The sequence below is a fragment of the Podarcis vaucheri genome (genome assembly GCF_965113315.1).
Source record: "Podarcis vaucheri genome assembly, chromosome: 2".
Lineage (NCBI taxonomy): Eukaryota > Metazoa > Chordata > Lepidosauria > Squamata > Lacertidae > Podarcis > Podarcis vaucheri.
This window is the reverse complement of record NC_138760.1, coordinates 123,834,778-123,859,836: the sequence shown is the minus strand read 5'-3', so window position 1 is coordinate 123,859,836 and position 25,059 is coordinate 123,834,778. Positions and strand designations below refer to the sequence as shown.

The following is a 25,059-nucleotide window of genomic DNA, read 5'->3' as shown; positions in this document are numbered from 1 at the left end:
TCATCTGCATACTGATGAACACCCAGTCCAGACCCCCTGATGATCTCTCCCAGCGGCTTCATATAGATATTAAAAAGCATGGGGGAGAGGACGGAACTCTGAGGCACCCCACAATGAGAGCCCAGGGGTCTGAACACTCATCCCCCACCACCACTTTCTGGACACGGCCCAGGAGGAAGGAGCAGAACCACTGTATAACAGTGCCCCCAGCTCCCAGCCCCTTAAGACAGTCCAGAAGGATGTTATGGTCGATGGTATCGAACGCCGCTGAGAGATCCAGCAGAACTAGGAAACAGCTCTCACCTTTGTCCCTAGCCCGCCGGAGATCATCAACCAGCGCGACCAAGGCAGTTTCAGTCCCGTGATGAGGCCTGAATCCCGACTGGAAGGGATCCAAATGGTCCGCTTCTTCCAGGCGTGCCTGGAGTTGTTCAGCAACCACTCGCTCAATCACCTTGCCCAAGAATGGAAGGTTTGAGACTGGGTTGAGTTGGCCCTATTGGCAGCATCTAAAGATTTATTTTTTTTAAGAAGCGGTTTGATAACCGCCTCTTTCAGCGGGTTTGGGAAGGCTCCCTCACAGAAAGAAGCATTCACTGGTTTGAACATTTGACAGGTTTTCATTATTTTCTCCTTTTGCAAGACAGTGGGTACATTTTACACTTAAAAAGTTACATTTAGTTCAGAGATACAAAGTTACATTCAGTAGGGAGACAACATAAAAGTAACATTAAAGAAATAACATTAGTACAGAGACGGTGAACACAATTATAATATCTCACAGTGGCTGGAAAAGGAAGCAACACAGCAGACTATGCCGTGGTTTTGAGCATCACAGGGTGCAATGCAGGGGGGCAGACAAGTGGGGAGACTTTACTGATAGCAAGTATTTATTCCCTTATTGATAAAGAGGAAAAGAAACCTTTGTTCAACTCAAAATTCTTATAACACAATCAAAAAGCATTCGCTGCTCCTTGAGAAAACATTCAGGAACTGCAAAGACCTGGAGACATTTTTTAAAAGGGGGGGGGGAGATCACGTGCTCACTGAGTCATTTCCAGGAAGGGAAACTCCCAGTGGCTGAAAACTGAGAAAACGAAACTTAACCCGGCTTTTGGCGGGAGGGAGCCATGGCTGCTGCAGGGGGTCACATCCAGCGTCTCTGTGATGAAGCCACTTGCTCCATCTGCCTGGATTACTTCAAGGATCCAGTGACCATCCCAGAGTGTGGGCACAACTTCTGTCGATCCTGCCTGATCCAGTGCTGGGGGGAATCGGAGGCGGAGGCTTCCTGCCCTCAGTGCAGAGAAAGAGTCCAGAGAAGGAGCCTCATCCCCAACCGGCAACTGGCAAACTTCGTAGAATTAATCCAGAATCTCAGCCTTCAAGAGGGAAAGGAGGAAGGGGGGAAAGGAGGAGTCTGCGAGGATCACCAGGAGCCCCTGAAGCTCTTCTGCAAGGAGGATGAAGCCCCCATCTGCGTGGTGTGTGACAGATCCAAGGACCACAAACATCACGAGGTGATTCCTCTGGAAGAGGCTTTTGAGGAATACAAGGTAGGAGATCCCTGGATCTGGAGGGGGAGAAATAGCTGTGGATTCTTCTTGGGAGATTTCCTTTTTTATTCTCAGCTCCAAAGTAGGCATGGCATGGATTGGTGGTTGTTTATTATGTAAAAAGGGAAAAAGGTAAAAGGCGGATCTACACGGATCCTCGTGAATTCATATGATTTTTTCATTCAAATTAAATAAAACCACCATGATACTGTAGACCATGTCTTACTCTGTAGAAAGCATCAAAAAAATCACGCATCCACTGTTTCGGGGGGGCGCAGGGGCGCAAAAACATGGTTAAAAAACACGGATCCTCATGGATCCTCATGATTTTTCCACTAGATCAGCCCAAAGTCACCATCAGATCAAAGATCATGTCCAGGCGCAGAGCCTGCACCACAGAAAACTCGGATCCACGACTTCCTGGCGAAACCGTGGCCCAAAAACTTGGTTTCGAACCACGGATCCTCATGGATCTTCACACTTTTTGCATTGGGCCACTCCAAACTCACCGCCAAATCACACATCATTCCCAGGGGCACAGCCTGCACCACAAAAATCACGGATCCATGGCTTCCTGGCCACTCTGTGGCCCAAAAATGTAGTTTTGAAGCACGGATCCTCAGGGATCCTCACGCTTTTTGCATTGGGCTGCCCCAAACTCACCGTCAAATCACACATGATGTCTGGAGGCACAGCCTGCCCCACAAAAATCACGGATCCACGGCTTCCTAGCCACTCCGTGGCCCAAAAACGTGGTTTTGAAGCACGGATCCTCATGGATCCTCACGCTTTTTGCATTGGGCCGCCCCAAACTCACCGTCAAATCACACATGATGTCCGGAGGCACAGCCTGCCCCACAAAAATCACGGATCCACGGCTTCCTGGCCACTCCGTGGCCCAAAAACGTGGTTTTGAAGCACGGATCCTCATGGATCCTCACGCTTTTTGCATTGGGCCAACCCAAACTCACTGTCAAATCACACATCATGGCCAGGGGCACAGCATCCACCACAAAAAAAATCAGATCCACGGTTATCTGGCAACGGCATGGCCCAAAAACGTGGTTTTCAAGCACGGATCCTCATGGATCCTCACACTTTTTGCATTGGGCCACTCCAAACTCACCGTCAAATCACACATCATTCCCAGGGGCACAACCTGCACCACAAAAATCACGGATCCATGGCTCCCTGGCCACTCCGTGGCCCAAAAACGTGGTTTTAAAGCACGGATCCTCATGGATCCTCACCCTTCTTGCACTATATCAGCCCAAAGTCACCGTCAAATCACACATCATTCCCAGGGGCACAGCTTACACCACAAAAAACTCGGATCCACGGCTTCCTGGCGTCTCCATGGCCCAAAAACGTGGTTTTCAAGCACGGATCCTCATGGATCCTCACGCTTTTTGCATTGGGCCACCCCAAACTCACCATCAAGTCACACATCATGTCCAGGGGCACAGCCTACACCACAAAAAACTCAGATCCACGGCTTCCTGGCCATATTGTGGACCAAAAAAGGTGGTTTTGAAGCACGGATCCTCATGGATCCTCACGCTTTTTGCACTAGATCAGCCCAAACTCACCATCAAATCACACATCATGGCCAGGGGCACAGCCTGCACCACAAAAATCACGGATCCATGGCTTCCTGGCCACTCCATGGCTCAAAAGCATGGTTTTGAAGCACAGATCCTCATGGATCATCACCCTTTTTGCATTGGGGAACCCCAAATTCACCCTTTATTCACATATCTTGTACATAACCACAGATCTGACCACAAACATCATGGATCTACTGCTTCATGGCCCTGGCCAGATGCTACCCTGGATATATTGGCCAATTTTTAGGTGGGTGTGCTGGGATGGAGGAAACGGATTCGGCTGAATCTCTATCCTTTAAGGATGGGCGTCCAATGGCTGGGCCAGAATAATTTCTGTTTGGTTTGCCAGCTCCCAGCTCTTCATGGGGCACAATAGTCACCTGTAGCTGCCATCAGGAGTCCCAGTGTGATCCTGGATGCTTCTGTCTCTATGGAGGCATTGGTCACAAATGTAGCCAAACTGGAATTTTTGAATCTATGTCAGGTTAGGAGATCGGTACCGTACCTGTCCCTTTCCAACCTAGCCATGGTGAACCATGCAGTAGTCACCTGCAGGCTAGACTACTTTACCTTGCTGTACACCTGAGCCGGGGAGTGCAGGGCATAAATGTGATAGAGAGAGAGAGATGCAGGGCTACCCTTGAGACTGCTCCAGAAACTCCAAATGGTCTAAAATGCAGATGCATGAGTTCTTACTTGGACTTTGTGGAGAGCCCACATTCAGTTGGTTGTTCATCAGCTGGATTGGCTCCAGGTGGAGTATCGAATCAGGTTCAATGTTTTGGTGCTAATCTTTAAAGCCCTAAACAGTCTGTGACCTTTCTTATCTGTGGGAATTATCTTCCAATACACCCCCCATGAGTGTGACGCTCATCTAACAGCAACCTACTGGTGGTCCCTGGCCCAAAACATATCCAGCTGTCCTCAACCAGAGCCAGAGCCTTTTTGGTGGAACGCTTTGTCTAATGAGAACCAGGGCTCAGTGCAATCTATCTCAGTTCTCTCACTTGTCATGGTGAGTGGGCTTGCACATTCCTATGACCCTTGTGAGCGAAGCCATTGGGAATCTCGTACTCCCAGCAGGGTCACCCAAGGTGGTAAGGTCAAAGAAAATTAAATATGCTCAGAGTCCTGTAGTGATTTCATGCTCTTTATTGCAGCTTGTAAAACAGTGATTGAATTTCCCCCCAAACCTCAGGCTTTTATATACATTATTTACACAATGAGTCCCGTCTGACTCGCTGATTCTGCTTCCCTCCTGGAGCCTGATTGGTCTTTTCCTGCAAGCCAATCAGTTCTTGCATTCTAGGATCCTACTTGCCTATTGTTCTAGGATCTAAGCTTAGTACATAACAGGGAAGGAGTTAGACAAAGAATGATCCAAGAAGTCCTCAACGGCAGAACATGCGGGTGATAACAAGCAGTGTGTTACAACGGCTCTGAAGGCGGATGAAGGCTGCAGCAGATAGGATCCACCAGTTTGTCATGACTACTCATGCCATCAGAACAGAGCCCTACTGCGAAGACTGTGCGTTGGTCAGCGTGCACTAATCTACACACATAAAACAAATTCACGCACAGGCGTCTTCCAAAAACCAAACCCAACCTCCCCAAACCCTCCCCCCATGGCCATCACTAAATGGCTACGGGGGCAGGAATGTGAAGCCCCTAGTCATGAACCGACACATGGGCGGTCAGTCGTTCTGACTCAAGGAATGAGGCCGTTGAGCAGCTCAGCAGCTGTATCCATGACTGAGCAGCCCTTTTTAGGATCCACTATGCTCACCCCGAAAAGGGGAAGGGGCTGGAAACGGTGCCCTAAACATAGTATGCCTCCCTTTTTCCCTGACTGGATTACCATGCCCAGGTGGAATCTCTTTTCCCATAGTTTGAATCCATTATTCTGCATCCTAGTCTCTAGAACAGCAGAAAACAAGCTTGCTCCCTCTTCAACATGACATCCCTTCAAATATTTAAACATGGCTATCATGTCACTCCTTAATCTTCTCTTCTCTAGATTAAACAAATCCAGCTCCCTAAGTCTCTCCTCATAGGGCTTGAATTCCAGACCTTTTACATTTTGGTCACCCTCCTCTGGACATGCTCCAACTTGACAATATCCTTCTTCAACTGGACACAGTATTTCAGGTGTGGTCTGACCAACCAACCAGAATAGTGTGGTAGCATTCCTTCACTTGATCTAGACACTATACTCCTGTTGATGCAGCCCAGAATTGCATTGGCATTCTTAGCTGCCACATCACACTGTTGACTCATATTCAGCTTGTGGTCGACTAAGACTCCCAGATCCCTTTCACAGGTACTGTTGTCAAGCCAAGTGTCCCCCACCTGTGCATTTCATTTTTTCTATCCAGGTGCAGTACCTTACATTTCTCCCTATTGAACTCCCTATTGTTGGTTTTGGCCCAGCTCTCTAGGCTATTCAGGTCATTTTGAATTCTGACCCTGTCCTCTGGTGTATTAGCAACCCCTCCCAGTTTGCAGTCATTTGCAAATTTGATTAGCACACCCTCTATTCCATCATCCAAATCATTTATAAAAATAGTGAATAGCACCAGGCCCAGGACAGAACCTTGTGGAACCCCAGTAGTCATTTTCCCCCAGGATGAAGGTGAGCCACTGATGAGCACTCTTTGGGTTCAGCCCATCAACCAATTACAAATCCACCTAACAGTAGCTTTGTCTAGCCCACATTTTACTAGTTGTTTTGCAATAATATCATGGGGGACCTTTTCAAAGGCCTTACTGAAGTCAAGGTAAGCTGGTACAAGGGAAAGCAGGATTGTAATTACCGTAAAAATTACTGATTACTTTGGATCAGCAGTCTCAACCTAACCTGCTATGTGGGGAGAGCCACGTGTTCCTTTGGAAGGCAAGTGGAATACAGTGTGATATACTGACAGCTGTTTTAAAAGATGTAACTGTAACTTAAAATCCAGTATCAGGGGGGGGGGAAATAGATGGTCCCTGTGTGGATAGTCATGTTTGCATGATGGGGCCACCTCCAGTGACCATGTGGCCTGATATAAGAGGGTTCTAAAATCAGTCCTGAAAGTAGACTGATTGAGAATGACACACGCATAGCTTTTGCTCTGCCATTAACAAGGTGAGCTGAAGCAAATTCTTGCCTCCCTTTGGGCTTAGCAATATTTCCTACAGCATTCTTGTTGAAGGGCATTGGAGAGTTAGGTGAGGGTCACTTTTCTGTTTTTCCATCAAGCCCCCAGACAAGAATGCTACAGCATCAGCCCCAAACACTCAGTCTCATAACAAAAAATACTCAACGGAGTTAGGGCTGAGGGTAGGGGAAGTACAATTATGATCTTTCCAGTCCTCTAGAAGCTGACCCTTTTGGTCATTTTGGTCATGGAGCCAAATATCTGTTTCCAAGTTTAAAGAGTCTAAACAAGTAAAGAACAAGCTTGCCCTTTATATGCAAAAGCCCTGAAATTCAGCCCATTGGGCAACTGATCATGGGGCTGGGAGGAGGGAGGAAAGGACTAGCACCTTCTCTGCCCTCCACCTCCAACAGCTACACCTGAAAGTTTCATGATGGGGTTCGATTTGAGAAGCTGAATGTTTATAAAGGCACTTAGCCAATTTCTGCCACGGAAATTCTGAACAGAAACACTCTGCAGGTTCAGCCCCCAAAAGAAACTGCTCTATGGTCTCTGTGTTGGGAAATGGGAACAGATCTTGCTCATCACCAACCTTCCCTCCACAAATCAGTATCACTATGAGGCTGAACTGAACAGCTTGCTCCAGAGTTTTAAGAGATACATTTCTGTGGTGTGGTAGTTAAGAGCGGTGGTCTCTAATCTGGTGAGCTGGGTTCGCTTCTCCGCTCCTCCACATGCAGCTGCTGGGTGACCTGGGGCCAGTCACACTTCTCTCTGAACTCTCTCAGCCCCACCTACATCACAAGGTGTCTGTTGTGGGGGTGGAAGGGAAAGGAGATTTTTAGCCACTTTGAGACTCCTTCAAGTAGAGAAAAGCAGGATATAAAAACTAACTCCATAAATAAGAATTCTATGGAAAAGGACCATCCCTGCCATGATGATGAAAACTATATGTTTGGATTTTGCTGTATTATACCAACCTGTGGAATATGACAGTTCGCAGTTTCAAAATCTATTTGGCCACAGTGGATTGACAGTCTGGACACACAAAAACCTCTGGAAGATCTTTTGAATCAATGCATATGCGAAAGCAGTGGTACCAGTCCTTGCAGTTTCCTTCACAGTAAGCCATAGTTAGGTCACCACTGGGCCTCCTGCACCCTTCCTTCAAGAAACATAGTGACCAGCAGCCTTCAAACAAGGATATCTGAGCAATAGGCTAGTGTATCCTTCCATCCCTCTGGGCATGATCGAGACACAGTAATGTAACTCTCGTTCAAGATTTGTCTCTTCTTGGGAGGAACAGCATCAATTTCCACTTGAAAATATTTGTCTTGTCCTTCAAAATAGGTTTTCCCACAGTACTGTATTATTAAGGATATGGCTGCCAGGGGTCTAATGGCAGCCATATCCTTTTGTATGAACTGTAATTGGGCAGCAGAAGCAATCAGATGGGCAATGGTACATGTGAAAGGACCGTAGTCACTGGAATTACGGTACCTTGCCTGGGTATATCAGTTGGTGCAAAAAATGATCAGCTGCAAAACTATAGGGATATTTTGAATCCATCTCATACAGACATGCTAAGAAGGATGTTATTGCATCAATCACAGAGTGGTTCAATCCATGTTTGGAATCTAGATAGAGCATGGTCTTCCTTTTAAAAATGATTACTATCAGTTTCCAGTGGACTTCTCTGTCATTTACTGGAATAATCAAAACATCTTTCTTTAGCACTCCAAATCTCAAACAGTTCTTCAGAGCTTGCACTGGCAATCTTTGACATATCTGCATGAAGTGGCAAGTACGGTAAGTGGGAAAATTGTTCCATTGTGACCTAGCTCTTTGGCCATGATCACCCTGGAGGCAAGAAAGTCATCTATTATGCGATCATTTATCCAGTTTGATCCTTTCAGTGTGTTTATGTCATAGTCATACACACAGATGTTACCAACTGAACCCAAGTCCCATGGTTTGTAGACTGAGTGTGGGGAAGGTACAGTTGTGCCATGGGGGAACTGTTGTACAAATCAGTGATTTGTCCAAACACTTCTCACTTTGTGTTGAGAATATGGGGCTGCTATCAAAATAATCAATATTGGTCACTGTCAAATCCTCTTTCCCACCTTTTGGAGTGGACGTCATCTGAGGCTGAGTGCTTTCCAGGTGTCTCATAGTCAGTTGGTGATCTTAAGGAGTCAAACCCCTCAGCAGCCTGCAATGAATCAGCTGCTAGAGCTACTGTTATCTTTTCCTGCAGTCTGGGGAACTTTCTTCCCGATCTACTCTTCTGTCTTTTATTTCACTTCAACTGTGTGAGCTGCAACTGGCAAGGCTTCCCTGGTTCTGGTGACATGCCGATAGATTTTGTGGCAGCTATAATATGGTAACAAGTCCTGGATGATGTCCTGTATGGACTGTGCATGCATGGCTGCCCGTATGGTCGCCAGGAGAGCGGCTGCCCATACAGCCTGTACGGCCGCCATGAGAGGAGCTGCCTGTACGGATGCTACACGAGCAGCAGCCTGTACAGTTGCCGCGAGAGCAGCTGCCCGTATGGTCCATACGGTTGCTGCGAGAGGGGCTGCCTGTACAGTTGCCGCAAGAGCGGCAGCCAGTACAGCGACCTTACTGTCACTCTCCCCCCAGCATGGCACCCTGGGGCACCATCACCCCGCTGCCCCTTCATATGCCCCTGTAGTCAATCAAATGTACTATGAACAATCTGAAGTCATGCTGGGCACAATTCACCACTAATCCTGTTCTTTTTCTAAAAACACGTGGTGGACTCCAGGAAAGCTGTCAGCAGGCAACATGATTCCCATGGGCACCACGTTGGAAACCCCCTATTTCAAAGTTTGCACTGACAAAATCTGTTCTCAAAAAAACTTGCAGTTAAACCTCCATTTATAATTACTACCCCTGCAAAGCAACCAACTTTTGTCCCAAAACCATTTGTAGCTGAATTGACGCAAGACAGGTGATTGTTTTTCATGGTTACTTTGGTGGTCTCCATCTAGTTGGTTTGATAATTTACATTCACAGGTAAGATCATCACAATCTCTGCCTTGGACATTCTTGAGGTTTAGCAGTGTCAAAAATTTCCAGGTGCAGTTCTTCACAGTGGAAGCTATGGATATGAATGTCATTTTATTTCAATGTTCTTGCTAATGCAGAACCATTTCAGATAGTGTTTGTATTTCGGTCATTCCATGGACATTGGTGTGATCTTACAATATAATTTGGTGGAGTCCATTTAACAATCATGCCGATCCATGAGGATTAAAGTATTTAATATAGTGTTTGTTCCTTGGCTGTGCTCTGTGGTTTTTGTGGTTCGTTCTGTGGTCATATACATCAGGTGTGATTTGATAGTGATTTCAGGGTGACCAAACATAAAAAAACCTAAGGATCCATGGGGATCTGTGCTTCATGAGAATCTTTTTACAGCATGGCAGTGCCCCAAAGTTATCTGGCCATGAGCAGCATAGGTGGTTGGGTAATGAATATGGGGCGACCCAGAGAACTGTGGAGCCGTAAATTTTAAAAATATATATATATTCAATTTTATAAGGATAAGGAAGTACAGAAAGGGAAACGGGGGAGGGGATAGATAGATAGATAGATAAGAAATTTAAAAGACCTATAAAGATTATCAAATCCTACAAAGTACTACTACTACTACTACTACTACTACTACTACTACTATATTTGTACCCTGCCCATCTGGCTGGGTTTCCCCAGCCACTCTGGGTGGCTTCCCAAAAAATGAAATAAAAATACATTAAAAAGTCACACATTAAAAACGTCCCTAAACAGGGCTGCCGTCAGATGTCTTCTAAATGTCAGGTAGTTGTTTATCTCTTTGACATCTGATGGGAGGGCTTTCCGCAGGGCGGGTGCCACAACCAAGAAGGCCCTCTGCCTGGTTCCTTGTCACTTTGCTTCTCACAGTGAGGGAACCACCAGAAGGCCCTTGGTGCTGGACATCAGTGTCTGGGCAGAATGATGGGCGTGGAGATGCTCTTTCAAGTATACTGGGCCGAGGCCGTTTAGGGCTTTAAAGGTCAGCACCAACACTTTGAATTGTGCTCAGAAATGTACTGGGAGCCAATGTAAGTCTTTCAGGACATGTGTTATATGGTCTTGGTGGCCACTCCCAGTCACCAGACTAGCTGCTGCGTTCTGGATTAGTTGTAGTTTCTGGGTCACCTTCAAAGGTAGCCCCACGTAGAGGACATTGCAGTAGTCCAAGCGGAAGATAACAAGAGCATGCACCACTCTAGTGAGGCAGTCTCCGGGCAGGTAGGGTCTCAGCCTGCGTACCCTGGATACAGAATTGACCTGTGCGTCCATGGACAGCTGTGAGTCCAAAATGACTCCCAGGCTGTGCACCTGGCCCTTCAGGGGCACAGTTACCCCATTCTGGACCAGGGAGTCCTTCACACCAGCCCACCCCCTGTCCCCCAAGAACAGAACTTCATTATTGTCAGGATTCAACCTCAATCCACTAGCTGCCATCCATCCTCCAACCACCTCCAAGCACTCACACAGGACCTTCACCACCTTCACTGGTTCTGAGTTGAAAGAGAGGTAGAGTTGGGTATCGTCCGCATTTTGATGGACACCAAGCCCAAACCCCCTGATGATCTCTCCCAGCAGCTTCCTGTAGATGTTAAAAAGCATGGAGGGGAGGACAGAACCCCGAGGCACCCCACAAGTAAGTCTGAACACTCATCCCCCACCACAACTTTCTGGACACAGCCCAGGAGGAAGGAGCAGAACCACTGTATAACAGTGCCCTCAGCTCCCAGCTCCTCTAGACGGTCCAGAAGGATGTTATGATTGATTGTCGCGACCAAGGCAGTTTCAGTCCCATGAGGAGACCTGAATCCCAATTGGAAGGGATCCAAATGGTCTGCATCCTCCAGGCGTGCCTGGAGTTGTTCAGCAACCACCCGCTCAATCACCTTGCCCAAGAATGGAAGATTTGAGGCTGGGCGATAGTTGGCCATGCTGGCTGGGTCTGAATATGTTTTTTTAAGAAGCGGTTTAATGACCGCCTCTTTCAGCTGGTCTGGGAATGCCCCCTCACAGAGGGAAGCATTCACCACCCCGCAGAGCCCATTGCCCAGCCCTTCCCGGCTTGCTTTTATTAGCCAGGATGGGCAAGGATCAAGGAGACAGGTGGTTGGTTTCACGCATCCAAGCAGCCTGTCCACATTCTCGGGGGTAACGGATTGAAATTGATTCCATGCAACTTGACCAGACAGGGCTCTAGCACTCTCTCGCCCCGACCCTGCTCCCACGGTGGTGTCTACCTCCTTCCGAATATGAGCAACTTTATCTGCATAAAAATTTGAAAAATCGTTGCAGGAGGTCTTGGGGTCTTTACAAGGCCCCGGTGGTAAAGGTGGTTCCATTAAATTGCAAACCACCTGAAAGAGTCTCCTGCTACTATTTTCTGTAGATGCTATAGAGACGGTGAAGAAAGTCTTCTTCGCCGTTGCTATCGCCACTTGGTAGGCTCGACATTGAGCTCTAACCTGTGTCCAGTCCAATTCAGAATGAGCTTTCTGCCACTGGCACTCGAGCCGTCTCAGCGATTGTTTCCTCACCCGCAGCTCCAAAGAAAACCACGGGGCTGTCCAGGCTCCATGCAGTCGGAGAGGGCGCTTCGGAGCCAGACAGTCGATAGCCCTGGTCAACTCCACATTCCAGCAGGCCACCAGGGAATCAGCTGAAAGGCCATCAACATGGGATAAAGCATGCCCTACCACTCTCTGGAAACCATTTGGATTCATTAAGTGGCGGGGGCAGACCATCCGCATTGGTCCCACCTCCCTGCAGAGGAGAAGGGTCACGGAGAAGTCCAGTTGCACCAGGAAGTGATCTGACCATGGCACTTCTTTTGTTTCACTTTTACCTAGTGTCATATCACCCATGTCACTATTGGTGAACACTAGGTCTAAGCTCTAAGGCATGTCCGTGACTATGAGTTGGGCCAAACTTATTCAGGGACAGCCCCATGGAGGCCATGCTTTCCACGAAGTCCCAAGCAGCCCCTTGTAAGTTCATGTTGGCATGGATGTTAAAATCCCCTAGGACAACCAAACTAGGTATCTCCAGCAGAACATCCACGATGACCTGAAGCAGCTCGGGCAAGGAATCCTTGGTGCAGCGGGGAGGTCAGTACACCAAAAGGAATCCTGTACTGCCCCTATTGCCCAGCTTCCAGAACATGCACTCAGAGAACTGGGTCTTTCATATGCGCAGAAGCGCCAAATTGCACCAGTGCCTGTGCAGACGTGGCGCTTCAGGATGCGAATGCTGTGGGTTGCGGACGTGCCTCAGTCACGGGTTATGTCTGCAACCCGAGGTTCCACTGTACCAATTTTGTTTTAGGGCTTAATTTGCAGTAAATTTTATTCCTTTATTCATAATTGTTCTCACTGTTCTACTGTGAACTGCTCTTAAAATTTTTGCATCCATTTTGTCATATAAGGTTTTGCTTGTTCGGGCTTGGTGTCATATTTGAGTAATAGTTTATAAATTTTACCCAGAAGGTAGAACTCTGTTATGATGGACTCAGATTCTATCTTTTCACTGATTTTCACTGTATGTTTGCCATACAGTCTTTCTTGAATCTGGATATTAGTTGACAGTATGTAAGCAGTTTCATATTTTTTCTCCTCTTTAATACTTTGGCATGTATTTGATCTGTTCTTGAAGATGAACCATATCTTGGTACAATATATACCGTATTTCTCACTCTATAGGACGCACCGAACCATAGGAGGGGGAGAACAAGGGAAAAAAAATTCTCCCCCTCTCCGCTCAGCGCCCCTTCAGCGAAGCGGGATGAGAAACGGAGCCCCTTCCATTTCTCCTCCAGCTTCACTGAAGGGGCGCTGCGCAGAGAGGAAACATTGTGCAGTGCCTCTCCAGAGAAGCAAAGCCTGGAGAGCAAGAGGGATCGGTGTGCACCGACCCCTCTCGTTCTCCAGGCTTCAGGCGGCTTACCACAAGCCTTCGGAGATCAGCAGGAACTTGCGCTGTGCTCCAAAGGCTTCAGGCGGCTATCCCTGAAGCCTGGACAGCGAGAGGGGTCGGTGCGCACTGACCCCTCTCGCTCTCCAGGCTTCAGCGAAAGCAACGCGTAGCCTCTGGAGCGTGGAGGGAGCGCTCCCTCTGCGCTTTGGAGGCTTCGTGTTGCTATCGCTGAAGCCAAGGAGCCTGCATTCACTCCATAGGACGCACACACATTTCCCCTTAATTTTTGGAGGGTAAAAAGTTGTCCTATAGAGCGAAAAATACGGTAGTCATATATTCTCCTATCGGCTCTAATAATAATATTGCAGTGGTGACATTAACAGTGCAGGTAAGGGGATTTTTGTGATTTTTGTAGTGCAACTCATGATTTGTGAGTTGTGCCCGTGGCTATGATGTGTGATTTGATGGTGAGTTTGGGGAGCCCCAATGCGAAAAGAGTGAGGATCCTTGAGGATCCGTGCTTCAAAACTACCTTTTTGGGCCATGGCGCTGCCAGGAAGCCGTGGATCCATAATTTTTATGGTGCAGGCTCTGCTCCTGGCTATGACGTGTGATTTGACAGTGAGTTTGGGTTGGCCCAATTCAAAAAGCGTGAGGATCCATGAGGATCCGTGCTTCAAAACCACGTTTTCGGGCCTTGGAGTGGCCAGGAAGCCGTGGATCTGAGTTTTTTGTGGTGTAAGCTGTGCCCCTGGACATGATGTGTGATTTGACAGTGAGTTTGGGTTGGCCCAATGCAAAAAGAGTGAGGATCCATGAGGATCCGTGCTTCAAAACCACGTTTTCGGGCCTTGGAGTGGCCAGGAAGCCGTGGATCCGAGTTTTTTGTGGTGCAGGCTGTGCCCCTGGACATGATGTGTGATTTGACAGTGAGTTTGGGTTGGCCCAATGCAAAAAGTGTGAGGATCCATGAGGATCTGTTCTTGAAAACATGTTTTTGGGCCATGGTATGGCCAGGAAGCCATGGATCCGTGATTTCTGTGGTGGATGTTGTGCCTCTGGACATGATGTGTAATTTGAAAGTGAGGTTGGGCTGATCTAGTGCAAAAATCATGAGGATTCATGAGGATCCGTGTTTTTTAACCATGTTTTTGCGCCATTGCGGCACCATGAAACAGTGGATGCGTGATTTTTTTGGTTCCTCCTACAGACTAAGATGTGGTCTACAGTAGCATGGTGTTTTTATTTTGTTTCAATATAAAAATCATATGAATTCATGAGGATCCGTGCCTCGGATCCATGTTTTTATGGTACTGCAGCGCGGCAAAGTGTTGGATCCACGTTTTTTATAGTCCAGTTTGTAGGCGTGCCTTCTAGGTGTGATTTGACACTGCATTTGTTGGAATTATTTTTTAAAAAGTGGAGGATCCATGAGGATCCGTGTAGATCCGCCTTTTATGCAGACCCTGTAAAAAGCAGCCCAGGGGAAGCCTGAGGGCTCCTGGCATGGCTGGGAGGAGGGAGTTGAAGTCTTTCTCTCTGGCAGGGGGACAAAGGGATCTCCCTTGATATCCCTGAGTAGCATCTGCAAAGACTTGGTAGAAGTCTGTAAGCAAGGGGTGACCTAACTGGGTCCCTGAGCCCCACAGGCCTGGCACAGAAAAAAGGTAGCTGGTCCAGGGAGCCAAGACCCAAAAAGGTTGAAACCCTCTGGACTTTTATTTTCTCAAAAAAATACTCTGCTATTATAGCAAGACAACTGGGCCCAAGAAGCCAGCATACTATTCACCTCCTCTCTGTGTGTCTCAATCAGACCTTATTTTTTCCTTTTCTCTTTAGGGAGAGATCTGTCGCCGCCTGGAGATTCTGAGGAAAGAGAGAGAGGAAATTCTGGCCCATCAAGCAGCCCTGGACAAGGAATGCAAAGACCTCCTGGTAAGTGCCACTCTTATTACTAGGGAGGGAACAAGCACTTGAATAATTGAGTCAGGACTGAGGAGGGATGGGGAAATCTGCCCATTTGAGCTTCTCCCCATTTCTCCTTTTTCCATATCAGTTTGTTTATTCATTTATTATTCTGAAAATGAATCAGATGTTAGGGTAGCTACTTCTTTGTATAAATATTTTTATATATACTTTACTCTCATAAATACATTTTTGTGAACATTGTGAACATTACCTTGAACAATTCAGAGGTGTGGATTTCAAAGGATTGCTCTGTTTCGTTCTCCATACTTTTTCAGCAATAGCAACTTACCGTAGGTAAATTCACCTTTGAATGCAGCCAATTTGAGTTTACGGTGGTACCTTTAGTTACGAACTTAATTTGTTCTGGAGGTCCGTTCTTAACCTGAAACTGTTCTTAACTAGAGGCGTGCTTTCACTAATGGTGCCTCTTGCTGCCGCTGTGCTTCCGGCACACAATTTCCACTCTCATCCTGGGGCAAAGTTCTCAGCTCAAGGTAACTCTTCCAAGTTAGTGGAATTTGTAACCTGAAGTGTTTGTAAATTTACTTTTAAATGCAGCTAATTTGCGTTTATTTTCCATTGTTGTTTATTACATGAATAGCAGTGAAGGAGAAGCCTGAGAACTTGTGAGCTAAGAGGGTGGAAGTAGGTCAGTTCAAATCCTGATTTACCATAAAGATTTGTCCATAAAGAAAGAGTTGTCTTTCTAAATGTGCGCTATTGTTCATCTTAAGGAAATTCAGGGAGCTATGGGGATAAACTCTGCACTTTCTCCTCATTCTCCTGTTTCTGTTGCCTTCCTACACCTCAATGGTCCCAGTCTAAATTGAGGGTGTTTTATGTCCGCGGACGTTCTCTGGACAGCTATGAACTCTGGTTATGCCATTCCCCAAATCATGCAGGGAATATCCTGTGGGGATGTTTAGGGAGGCAGGAGAAAATATATTATTTTATTATATCCTTCCTAACTTTTGCCAGCAAGTTCTATAACTTAGCAGAGTTGTTAAACAATCCCCCTTTCAAATTACACAGCGGTTAGCTAGTTGCAGGCTCATCTGAACCTCACTATTTAGGATTCCTGGTTTCCCTTTTTTATATCCCTCCTAAAAGAATAGACACGGCCATCTGATTAAAGTTAACATAAAACTAGTTTACTTACAATCATCCAGTTCACAATAAGATCCCTGAAGGCAGACTTCATTTACAGAACAACATATAACTTTGTGAATTATCCCGTAAGAGAAATAGTCTCAAGTGTCTGCGACTGAGCAGTCACTTCTCCTAACTCTTAGGAACACACAATGGAGAAGACACAGAGCAGAACATGGAGTCGTGCTCTCCTCTCCCAAGAACAGGCCACACTCACATTCACTCAACATGCAAAGGAAGTCTGTCCCAGCTCAGGAGGAACTAGCAAGTTTTCTCCTGAGTGATACAAAGCATTCCCCAGCATGTGCATTGTAGGACTGTTGTATTTGACTGCAATACATTTTTACATCCCACATATCCATGGCTAGAAAAAAAAATGCTCCTTCCTTTAGGCTGTAGCCCTCTCCAAATTAGAAGTCAACAGAAACAGCAATGGAGAGGGCCTCCCCTCAAAATAAAGGTTTACTTCTTTAGCCACTGGAGGTTTCATGTCTATGAAAAATCAGAAGTGTCCTCCCTGTGGAATTCTCACAATTCTCTTCCTGATGTTTTGAAGGCTGAGCACCTTCCACACTCAGACCTCCTATTTTCTTGCAGAAATTAACAGAAACGGAGAGGCTGAAGACTGTGGAGAAGTTCAGAGAACTGCGCCAGTTCCTGGAAGAACAAGAAAAACGTCTGCTGAATCATGTGGAAGAGGTGGAGAAGGAGATTGCAGGGAGAAGGGATGAGCAGCTGGCCAGACTCTGCAGGAAACTCTCCTCTCTTGAGAGGATCATCCAGGAGATGGAGGAGAAGAGTCAGCAGCCAGCGAGTGAACTCCTGCAGGTAAGATGGTGGCAGGAACAGCCCAAGGCTGGGCTCCAGGAAAAGGCTGCCCCTTTCATGTATGCAAGGAGTGCAGGGGCTGAATTGATGGAGCCTCTAATCAGGTTTGTAATGGACAGGAAGACCCAAGAGACCTGGGAAGCTTAACTCACCTGAATGCAGACTAGAGATTCGTCTGTGTTCTTGATGGAAGAGAAGGTGATCTTCTGCTCTTCCGTCTTGGCAATGCTGCCTTCCTGCCCTTTGAGGGGCTTCACCAAGGATTCAGGCCTCCTTCTGACATGAGCCAGTCTCTTGGCCAAGCTTCTCTCCCCGTTTCCTCCACAACTTCTGGTTGATCCCCTTCCCCATGGATACAGATCAGCCCAAAATGGTGCTCAGTCACGGTGACCAAAGAGCAAGACAGAGGGACTCATCCAGACTGCTGCTTGTCCCACCCCTTTCCTCCAGGAAAACCCTCTTTTTACTGCTGAATTAGAGCAAACATCAGCCAGGTTTTCTCTGGATTGACGTTTGATTTGATGTTGCACCAAGAAGCAGGTTTTTCCTGAGGGAAAGAGGCAGGGCAAAGGCAAAACCACTTGGACTCGTGTTTTCTGGGCACAGGAAAAGCAGAAGTGTGGGTGAGCCCAAAGAAACACGGAGTTGTTTTATTACCCCTTTGGAGACATTTTATAGAATCATAGAATCATAGAGTTGGAAGAGACCACAAGGGCCATCGAGTCCAACCCCCTGCCAAGCAGGTGCTTTTTTTATTTCCAGATGGAAAATAGAATTTGAAATTTGGGGACTGGGACAGTGCCGTGGCAGGATTATCCTGTAGGCTTATGTTTGTCTGAATAGCACAATGCAAACTGGATTAAAGTTATTAAAATATGGAAATATGGAGAACTTGAAATCAGAACAATTAATAATTTCAGATTGGAAAAATAAAAGCTGTGAGAAACCCAAACTGGCTGATTCCGCCATCCCTACCCAAAACTTTGGCATGTGCCAGGCAGACTGACGACATCTGAGGGCCAGGGTCTGAGGGGGTCTTCCCAGTGTGGCCTGTGGTGTGCAGTGAATTCCCTTCTCCTTTTCCCTCTAGGATGTGAGAAGGACCTTGCAGAGGTAAGTGGATCTGGCTCATTTCCATTAGCATCACTCTTTGAAGCTGAGATGCAAGAACCTCAGACATGGCCCTCCAGGGGCTGCAGGGGGGAGACTGTGGGACTCAATCCCTGCAACACCTCACAGGTAAAAGCAGGGCCCCCTCTTCTGAACTTGTAGCCCCCCAATTCTCCCTCCAAGGTCAACTGCCTCCTCCCTCCCTCCCCACATCACTTCACAAAGGGATGGGGGCTCTTTTCTTTCTCTTGCACTTTCTGCTCATGGACTTTTTGGTAATTTCAAACATCTAGAAGAGAAAGTCCCAAAGATGCTTCGGAAGATTTTAGGACATATTTCAATGTCCAACTAGAAGCCCCTCAACTCTGGTAACTCATCCCCTTTGAGGCACTGAGGGAGGGAAGGTCTGTTGGTCTAGAATGGGTGGCTTCTTTTTCTTGGGAGCGTTTCCACCTTGAGAAGCTGAAGGTGGTCTTGAGTTGGGGGTGAAAGTCTAGTTGTTTCCTGCCTCTGGAGGGAGAGTCCCATGGGGCATGGGGTTGTGTCCTTCCTGGGTGAGAGAGGGGGTGAAGGGAGGGTGGAGGTTGTTTTCCTTGACCACTTGGCAGCTTTGGACATCACTCACATCCTCTGGGGAGGCTCAGGGAGGGAGGGGTTGCAGGTATTCCACCTCAGGGCTTTGGTTCTTCCATCCTGGGACCTTCCCAGAAAGTTGTTGGGGGCAGCATAGTTTGAAGCCATGGGAGCCCTCCGGTGGTGTCGCTTGGGGTTTCATCCTGTCCCTTGTGCTGTTTAGCATCCTTACGAAGCCACTGACCAGGGCTTGGAGGTGGGTGTCAAGAGATGAAGCTGAATCCTGAAAATTACCTGTTGCGAAATGAACTTCAACTTTGTTCATGTTACTGAGATCTCCTGCAATAATTAGGGAGATGGGGCCACAATGGGGCCATTCATTGTTTTTCTTTTCACCAGGTATGAGGAAAGAGAGAGTCCAGAGAAGTCACTGGCTTTCCCTCCAGAACTGAGGAACAGGATCTTGGAATCCTGTGATTTTGTGGAGGATGCAATGAAACAACTTAAAGGTAATGAAAACTGGCTGCCAGGATTTCACACTGGGAATTCTGTTACTTCTTCAGAACTGAACATGCCAGGCTCTTATTGCATGGAATTGAGTAACCCCAGGATACCTTCCTTCTTGGTGCTCCAGCCTTCATTTCCTGTCCCCCAGAATGGCCCATGTATATTGTGATGCTGGATCCTGTAAAGAAAGTCAAAGGGCATTAAGAAGCCCCCAGTTCCCCCTCTGCCTCCTGCTCAGGCTTCTTTCTCAGCCGTGGAGCCAAGGCCTGAGCCGCCTCCTCCTCAGACGTCCCCCTGCAGCTGCCATATCTAGGGCTTCAGCCTTCAAGATCTCCTGAGAGTTCCCCCATTGAGAGTGGAAGCAAGAGCACATGAGCCCCAAAGGGCACAATTATGCTTGTGAAGAACCTTAAAGATTTGTAGAAGGTTTGTGAGGAAGGACCTCCTTTTGCCTGAGAGCTCTGCCAGTCCTTCCTCATCAAACTTCGCTTCTCCTTATGTCTCACAATTTTGGCTTTAATGATTCCCCCCACCACTTTACTTGGGGGAGATGTGAAGGCTGCCTCCGTCTCCCCTCTGCCTCCTTTTACGGGATTCCTATTGCTCTGCCTCCCCTCCAGTCCTCCAATGTAGAGCCCAATTTAGGGGCAAAGTTCAGAGACCAGCAGGATTCATGCTGAATGTTTTTATTCTCTTATTTGTAAGCTTGCTTTGTGATTGCTGAGTTTTAAAGCTTTAGTTATTTTCATAGATTCTTCCTATGATTTTCTTGTTTTTAATTATTTTTTTGTACAATTTAATTAATACTTAATAATTGTGCTTGAATTTAAGGATGCCACGTTATGAAGTGTTACTTTTGTATGGATATTTATTTCTGGTGGAAGAGTGTTGCCCTTACACTTTATATCTTTTTGCTTCCTCAGATGCTGTGTTATACAGAAAACCGATTCAGAAAGGTAAATTTCCAGGGGAGGAACAATTTGACAGGAGGGATGGGGACTAATATTTCATGGGTGTTGAGCAGTCTGTTCTGCAGACTTTGGGACCCCCATCAATGGTGTCAGTCATGGTAACAGTCCTCTAGTGGTGTTTGGGTTCTTTGTCTGCCCCATGAATGAACTGGGAGGGAGGTTGAAGACTTGGATTGGGGGCAGAGCTTGTCCCTGAGAAGAACCTGCACACCAGTCTGAGTTCCATTCCTGCCTATAGACAATTATCCTGGTTTTTTGTTTAATTTTATAGATTTTGCTTTCTTTCATAAAATGTACATACTGCTTTGTGGTAGGAAAAAGCCTTAGAGCCTTACGATATCTTACAAAAGCCCTTAAGGAGGATCCTGCAGAGTCAGTTCAATGTCCATCTTGTCGAATTCTCATGTATAAGGAATCTCCCTTGCATTTTTTTATCCCTCAAAAAATTCTGGAGAGGTTATTTTGGGGCTTCTCTTGATTTGCTTGGATTTCCCCCTCGTGAAGTGTGTTAAAAGGGGCACCCGCAAGCACCCAGTCCCTCCTCCACCTCCTGCCCAGGCTGGTCTCCCAGCAGCAGAGCCAAGGCCTGGGCCGCCTCTTCCTCAGAGTTTCAACCTCACCAGCCCCATTTCTCGTGCTTCAGCCATCCCCATCTCCTCAGAGTTCCCACAGTTCTTAAGAGATCAGCCCCATTCCATGAGGGAGGACTTCCCATTGCACGAGACCCTTAGAATTACAGTGAAAAGCTCTGCCAATTCTTCCTCTGCAATTTGGTTTGTCAGCATACTTGGAAATTCCAGTTTCAACAGCTTTTCCCCACCAGTTTACTTGGGGCAGATGTTAAACCTTTCTTCATCCATCCAGTTCAGATCCCCATTTCATTTGTGGATTTTGAATGATTGTATTCCACCATTTTCTAGTATGGTTTACCATTTCTGATTTTCCCATGAAATCATGGAATGGCAGAGTCTGAAAGGATCCCAAGGATTATCTATTCCAGTCCCCTGCAATGCAGGAATCACAGCTAAACTCGTTAGTTGTTTTAATTCCTTAGGCCTAGTGATATTACATTCTCAAGAATTATATTTTGGAGAATAATTAACATCACTACTTAGTCCTACAGTTGTCGTCTTTGAATGATTTCATCTTTTGCTTGAATAAGGAAACAACAGATGCTATGTTATGGTGATGTTTTGTAAAAAAATATTTATTTTTTAGCTACTGCATTGTAGCCTGTTAAGCCTGTCTTTTTTTTATAAGATATTTATTAAGATTTTCAAAATATTACAAAATAAAAATAGAAAAAAGAAAAATACAAAATAAAAATAATTAAAAACAACTCAATCTTTCCATTACTTATTTTTCATTAGCTTGTTTCCCGGACCTCCTCACGCCTCCCTTTTTTGTATTCCAGTTCAGTTTGTTGGTTCAGCAAATCCTTCCCCTCTTTGTTTATCCTAATCATTGATCTTAAAATATTGTAACATTAAATCTTTACCTATTAGTAATCCATTTTTCATATCCCCTTATAGTATTGCAGCTAAAAACCCCTTAGTTTCTATCCAACATCGTTCTAACATTCATTAATTTTACAATATTTCTGTAAATAGTCTTTAAATTTCTTCCACCGACTCTTCTCCCTGGTCTCGGATTCTGCCAGATTATTTGTTTTCCAATAAATCCTTATATCTTATCCAGACATTAAACAATGCTTTCCTGACAATATGATTCTTAAATGCTTTATGTGCTTTGACCTTATCATACCACAGATATGCATGCCATCCATATACATTGTTAAAACCTTCTAAATCCAAAATGTCTGTGTAGCCTGTTAAGCCTGTTTTTTTGCTTCCTCAGATGTTCAGTCATTCAGAAATCTTCAGAGAGGTAAATCTTCACCTGGAGACCCCAATTCACAGGAGGGGGGGACTAGTGTTTCATGGGGGTCAAGAGTCTCTTCTGTCCAGCTTGACTCTGGCCCTGTTGTTTGTACCACAAAGGCAGAGAGGGTGGACTTGAAGGTGCAGAAGGCAGGGAGAGAAACCGCCCAGAAGGATCAGATAAAAGAGGGAAGAGTTTCATTCCTGCCTAGAGAGAGTTGGGTTGCTTTTCCATGTCCTCTTTTACTCAGACAGGTCCTCTATTTTCATGATTAAAATTTCTCCCCTGGGCGGATTTTTAAAATTTGGCAAAATGTCTCAAGTTGCTTGGTTTGGTTTACAGTAACCCATGAAAAAAATTCTAGTGCATTAGACTCAGACCTAAGGCACCCAGCTAAGCTAGCCTAGAGCAGAGAATCGCAACAGAGCAGCATCTTCAGCTGGCCACATCCTGTATAAAACCCTTCTCTTGTGGCTGAACTAAAAGGACGCTGGCTCAGCTACAAGATCTTGGAGAAGGAGTCTGGGAGGGCAAAAGTTAACACCCCCCTGCCCTTAAGGAGAGTCCATATGTACGGCAACCCCACACTTGCCTGTCATGACTCTCTAAGCTCCTAACTGGTAACTTTTTGAGTTATTCCCTCTTCCCTCCATGGAACTTTTCTTATGTTATATATTACATCCAAAAGAGAAGCATGGAATAAGCTGTCCTTTGTAAAATTGCCCTGCCACCTGCCTTTTATTTTCCCCAGACTTCCAAGATGGTGGGGAGGAAGGCAAAGACAGGCCAAGTGGGTGAGAGAGCAGGAATAAACAGGCTCCCCATTTAACACAATTTTCACTTGTGGGCACGAGGCCCAGAACGTGATCCCCGTGAAAGTGAGGGGAGGCCTATATGTGGTTTAATGTTGTATTTTTATGCTGTGAACCACCCTGAGACCTATGGATGAAGGGCAGTATGCAAATATTATTATTATTATTATTATTATTATTATTATTATTATTATTATTATTACGGGGGGTCCTCATATCCCATCCCAACCCAGAGCTCCCTAAAGGCCAATCCTCTTCTGCCTCCTCCAATTCTCCTCTCTTTCCCATTAGATAACACAGAAGAGATGAATAAAAGGTTTAATGGGTGCTTTTTCCTCTTAGAAAATGCCTGGGATGAGAGGAGGGCAGGCACAATACACATCAGATATAAGAAAGTGAGGGAAACTGATTTAAAAACCATCAAGGAAGATATTTGTTCTGATGAGAGTCTGCAAGGAGGAGTCTCAGTCTAGCATGCGATGCAAAGAAATCCCCTTGATCTGAAAGGGAATCTGGGTTTTTTGGTTGTTTTTTATTTATTTATCAGGATGTCCATTTCTGTCTCTCAGCTGACTCTGCCTATTCTTCTCTCTCCCTCATCTTCTCCCCAACAGCAAATGTCACTCTGGATCCAGACACAGCCCATCCCAGGCTCATCCTGTCCATGGATGGGAAAAGCGTGAGATGGGGAGACGAACCTCAAGCCCTGCCTGACAATCCTGAGAGATTCAGTGACTGGACTTGTGTGTTGGGACGTGAAGGATTCACAGCAGGCAGACATTTCTGGGAAGTCACTGTGGGAAGTTGGGAATGGTGGGTTCTGGGGGTTGCCAGGAAGTCTGTGAGGAGAAAGGGCAGCTTCTCCATATTCCCCAAGGAGGGGATCTGGGCTGTGCGGAAGTTGGGAGGGAAGTACTTTGCCTGCACCTCCCCTTATTACTCTCCTCTGTCTCTGAGTGAGAAGCCCAGGAGGATCCGGGTGACTCTGGACTATGAAGGGGGACGTGTGTCTTTTTCTGACGCTGACTCAGGAGCCACACTCTACACGTTCTCAGGAGCCGCCTTCTCTGGAGAGACCCTCCTCCCTTTCTTTTATCTGGGGGGAAATTATAAAACCCACCTCATTATCTCCTGAGGAGACTAAATCTGCCTCTCAGTCCCAGCAGGAGTTTCTCTCCAGACCAGAGTGACTGACATAAAAACCATTCACCCGCCAAGAGCAGGTTGGGCAGTTTTCCAAGGGCCCTTTGAGAGGATTCATTCCAGTCAAAATCAGCAGAAATAACAAAACAAAAAAAAGTTGCTCTTGCTTTGCATTTTCTTTCCTTTCCCCAGAATTCCCTCTGCAGCTTCTTAGAGAGACAGTCACACTTTTAGGAGTCCTAATAAATTTTCTCACCTTCAATCTTGTTTTCTATTTGTGGTGTCTGATTTGGCAGAGGATGATACTCTTAATCCCAGGGTTGTGGGTCTGAGCCCCACGTTGGGCAAATGTTTCCTGCACTGCAGGGGGTGGGACTAGATGACCCTCAGGGTCCCTCACAACTCTGCAATTCTAGGAAACCTTCCTCTCCCCACAAGACCTTATGCGGCTGTGAAAATGCATGCATCGTTGGATTAATAGAGGAGTATAAAATGAACCCCTTCATCCACGTCAGGCAGGATAGCTTCTTGCTCTGGAGACCTCAGACGGGAAGAAAATGTAAAAGAAATTGAACAAGGTGTCATCTTCAAATGGCCTCTGCAAATACAGCCTCGCCATCTCCACACGTCAGAAGTAAACCTTATTGCATTTGAGTGGGGATTCTGCCCAGTTATACGTGTTTAGAGTTGATGCATTAACGTTCCTTATTTACAGGCTGGATTCTGTCTATCGGGGGCATCAAATGGGGTGTCCTCTGGATAATGCTGGACTCCAACTCCCCTCTGACCCATCCAGCATGGCCAGGGGTCAGAGAGGATGG

General features: G+C 46.3%; 1 protein-coding gene and 1 long non-coding RNA gene across 3 annotated transcripts in view; one reads left to right on the top strand and one right to left on the bottom strand.

The window, feature by feature from the left end:
- Positions 1-25,059, bottom strand: part of LOC309525422 — a 35,876-nt gene that overhangs the window by 1,870 nt on the left and 8,947 nt on the right. The window lies entirely within an intron of this gene.
- LOC309524939 (zinc finger protein RFP-like) lies at positions 1,050-24,500 on the top strand. Of its 2 annotated transcripts, XM_082210196.1 has the most exons (8): positions 1,050-1,556; positions 15,136-15,231; positions 17,011-17,241; positions 18,332-18,354; positions 19,324-19,433; positions 20,355-20,387; positions 22,260-22,289; positions 23,710-24,500. In XM_082210196.1, the coding sequence occupies exons 1-8, from the start codon at positions 1,131-1,133 to the stop codon at positions 24,228-24,230; spliced, it is 1,470 nt and encodes a 489-aa protein (XP_082066322.1). In that variant the 5' UTR covers positions 1,050-1,130; the 3' UTR covers positions 24,231-24,500. The 2 variants fall into 2 exon arrangements, with proteins under 2 accessions (XP_082066322.1, XP_082066323.1); XM_082210197.1 differs by lacking the exon at positions 22,260-22,289.

Bases quoted from the DNA above. Each gene is read 5' to 3' on its own strand.
- LOC309524939 (XM_082210196.1), top strand. From the start codon at position 1,131: ATGGCTGCTGCAGGGGGTCACATCCAGCGTCTCTGTGATGAAGCCACT. The intron at 15,232-17,010 runs GTAAGTGCCACT...ATTTTCTTGCAG, and splicing joins AGGAATGCAAAGACCTCCTG to AAATTAACAGAAACGGAGAG. The intron at 20,388-22,259 runs GTAAATTTCCAG...TTGCTTCCTCAG, and splicing joins CAGAAAACCGATTCAGAAAG to ATGTTCAGTCATTCAGAAAT.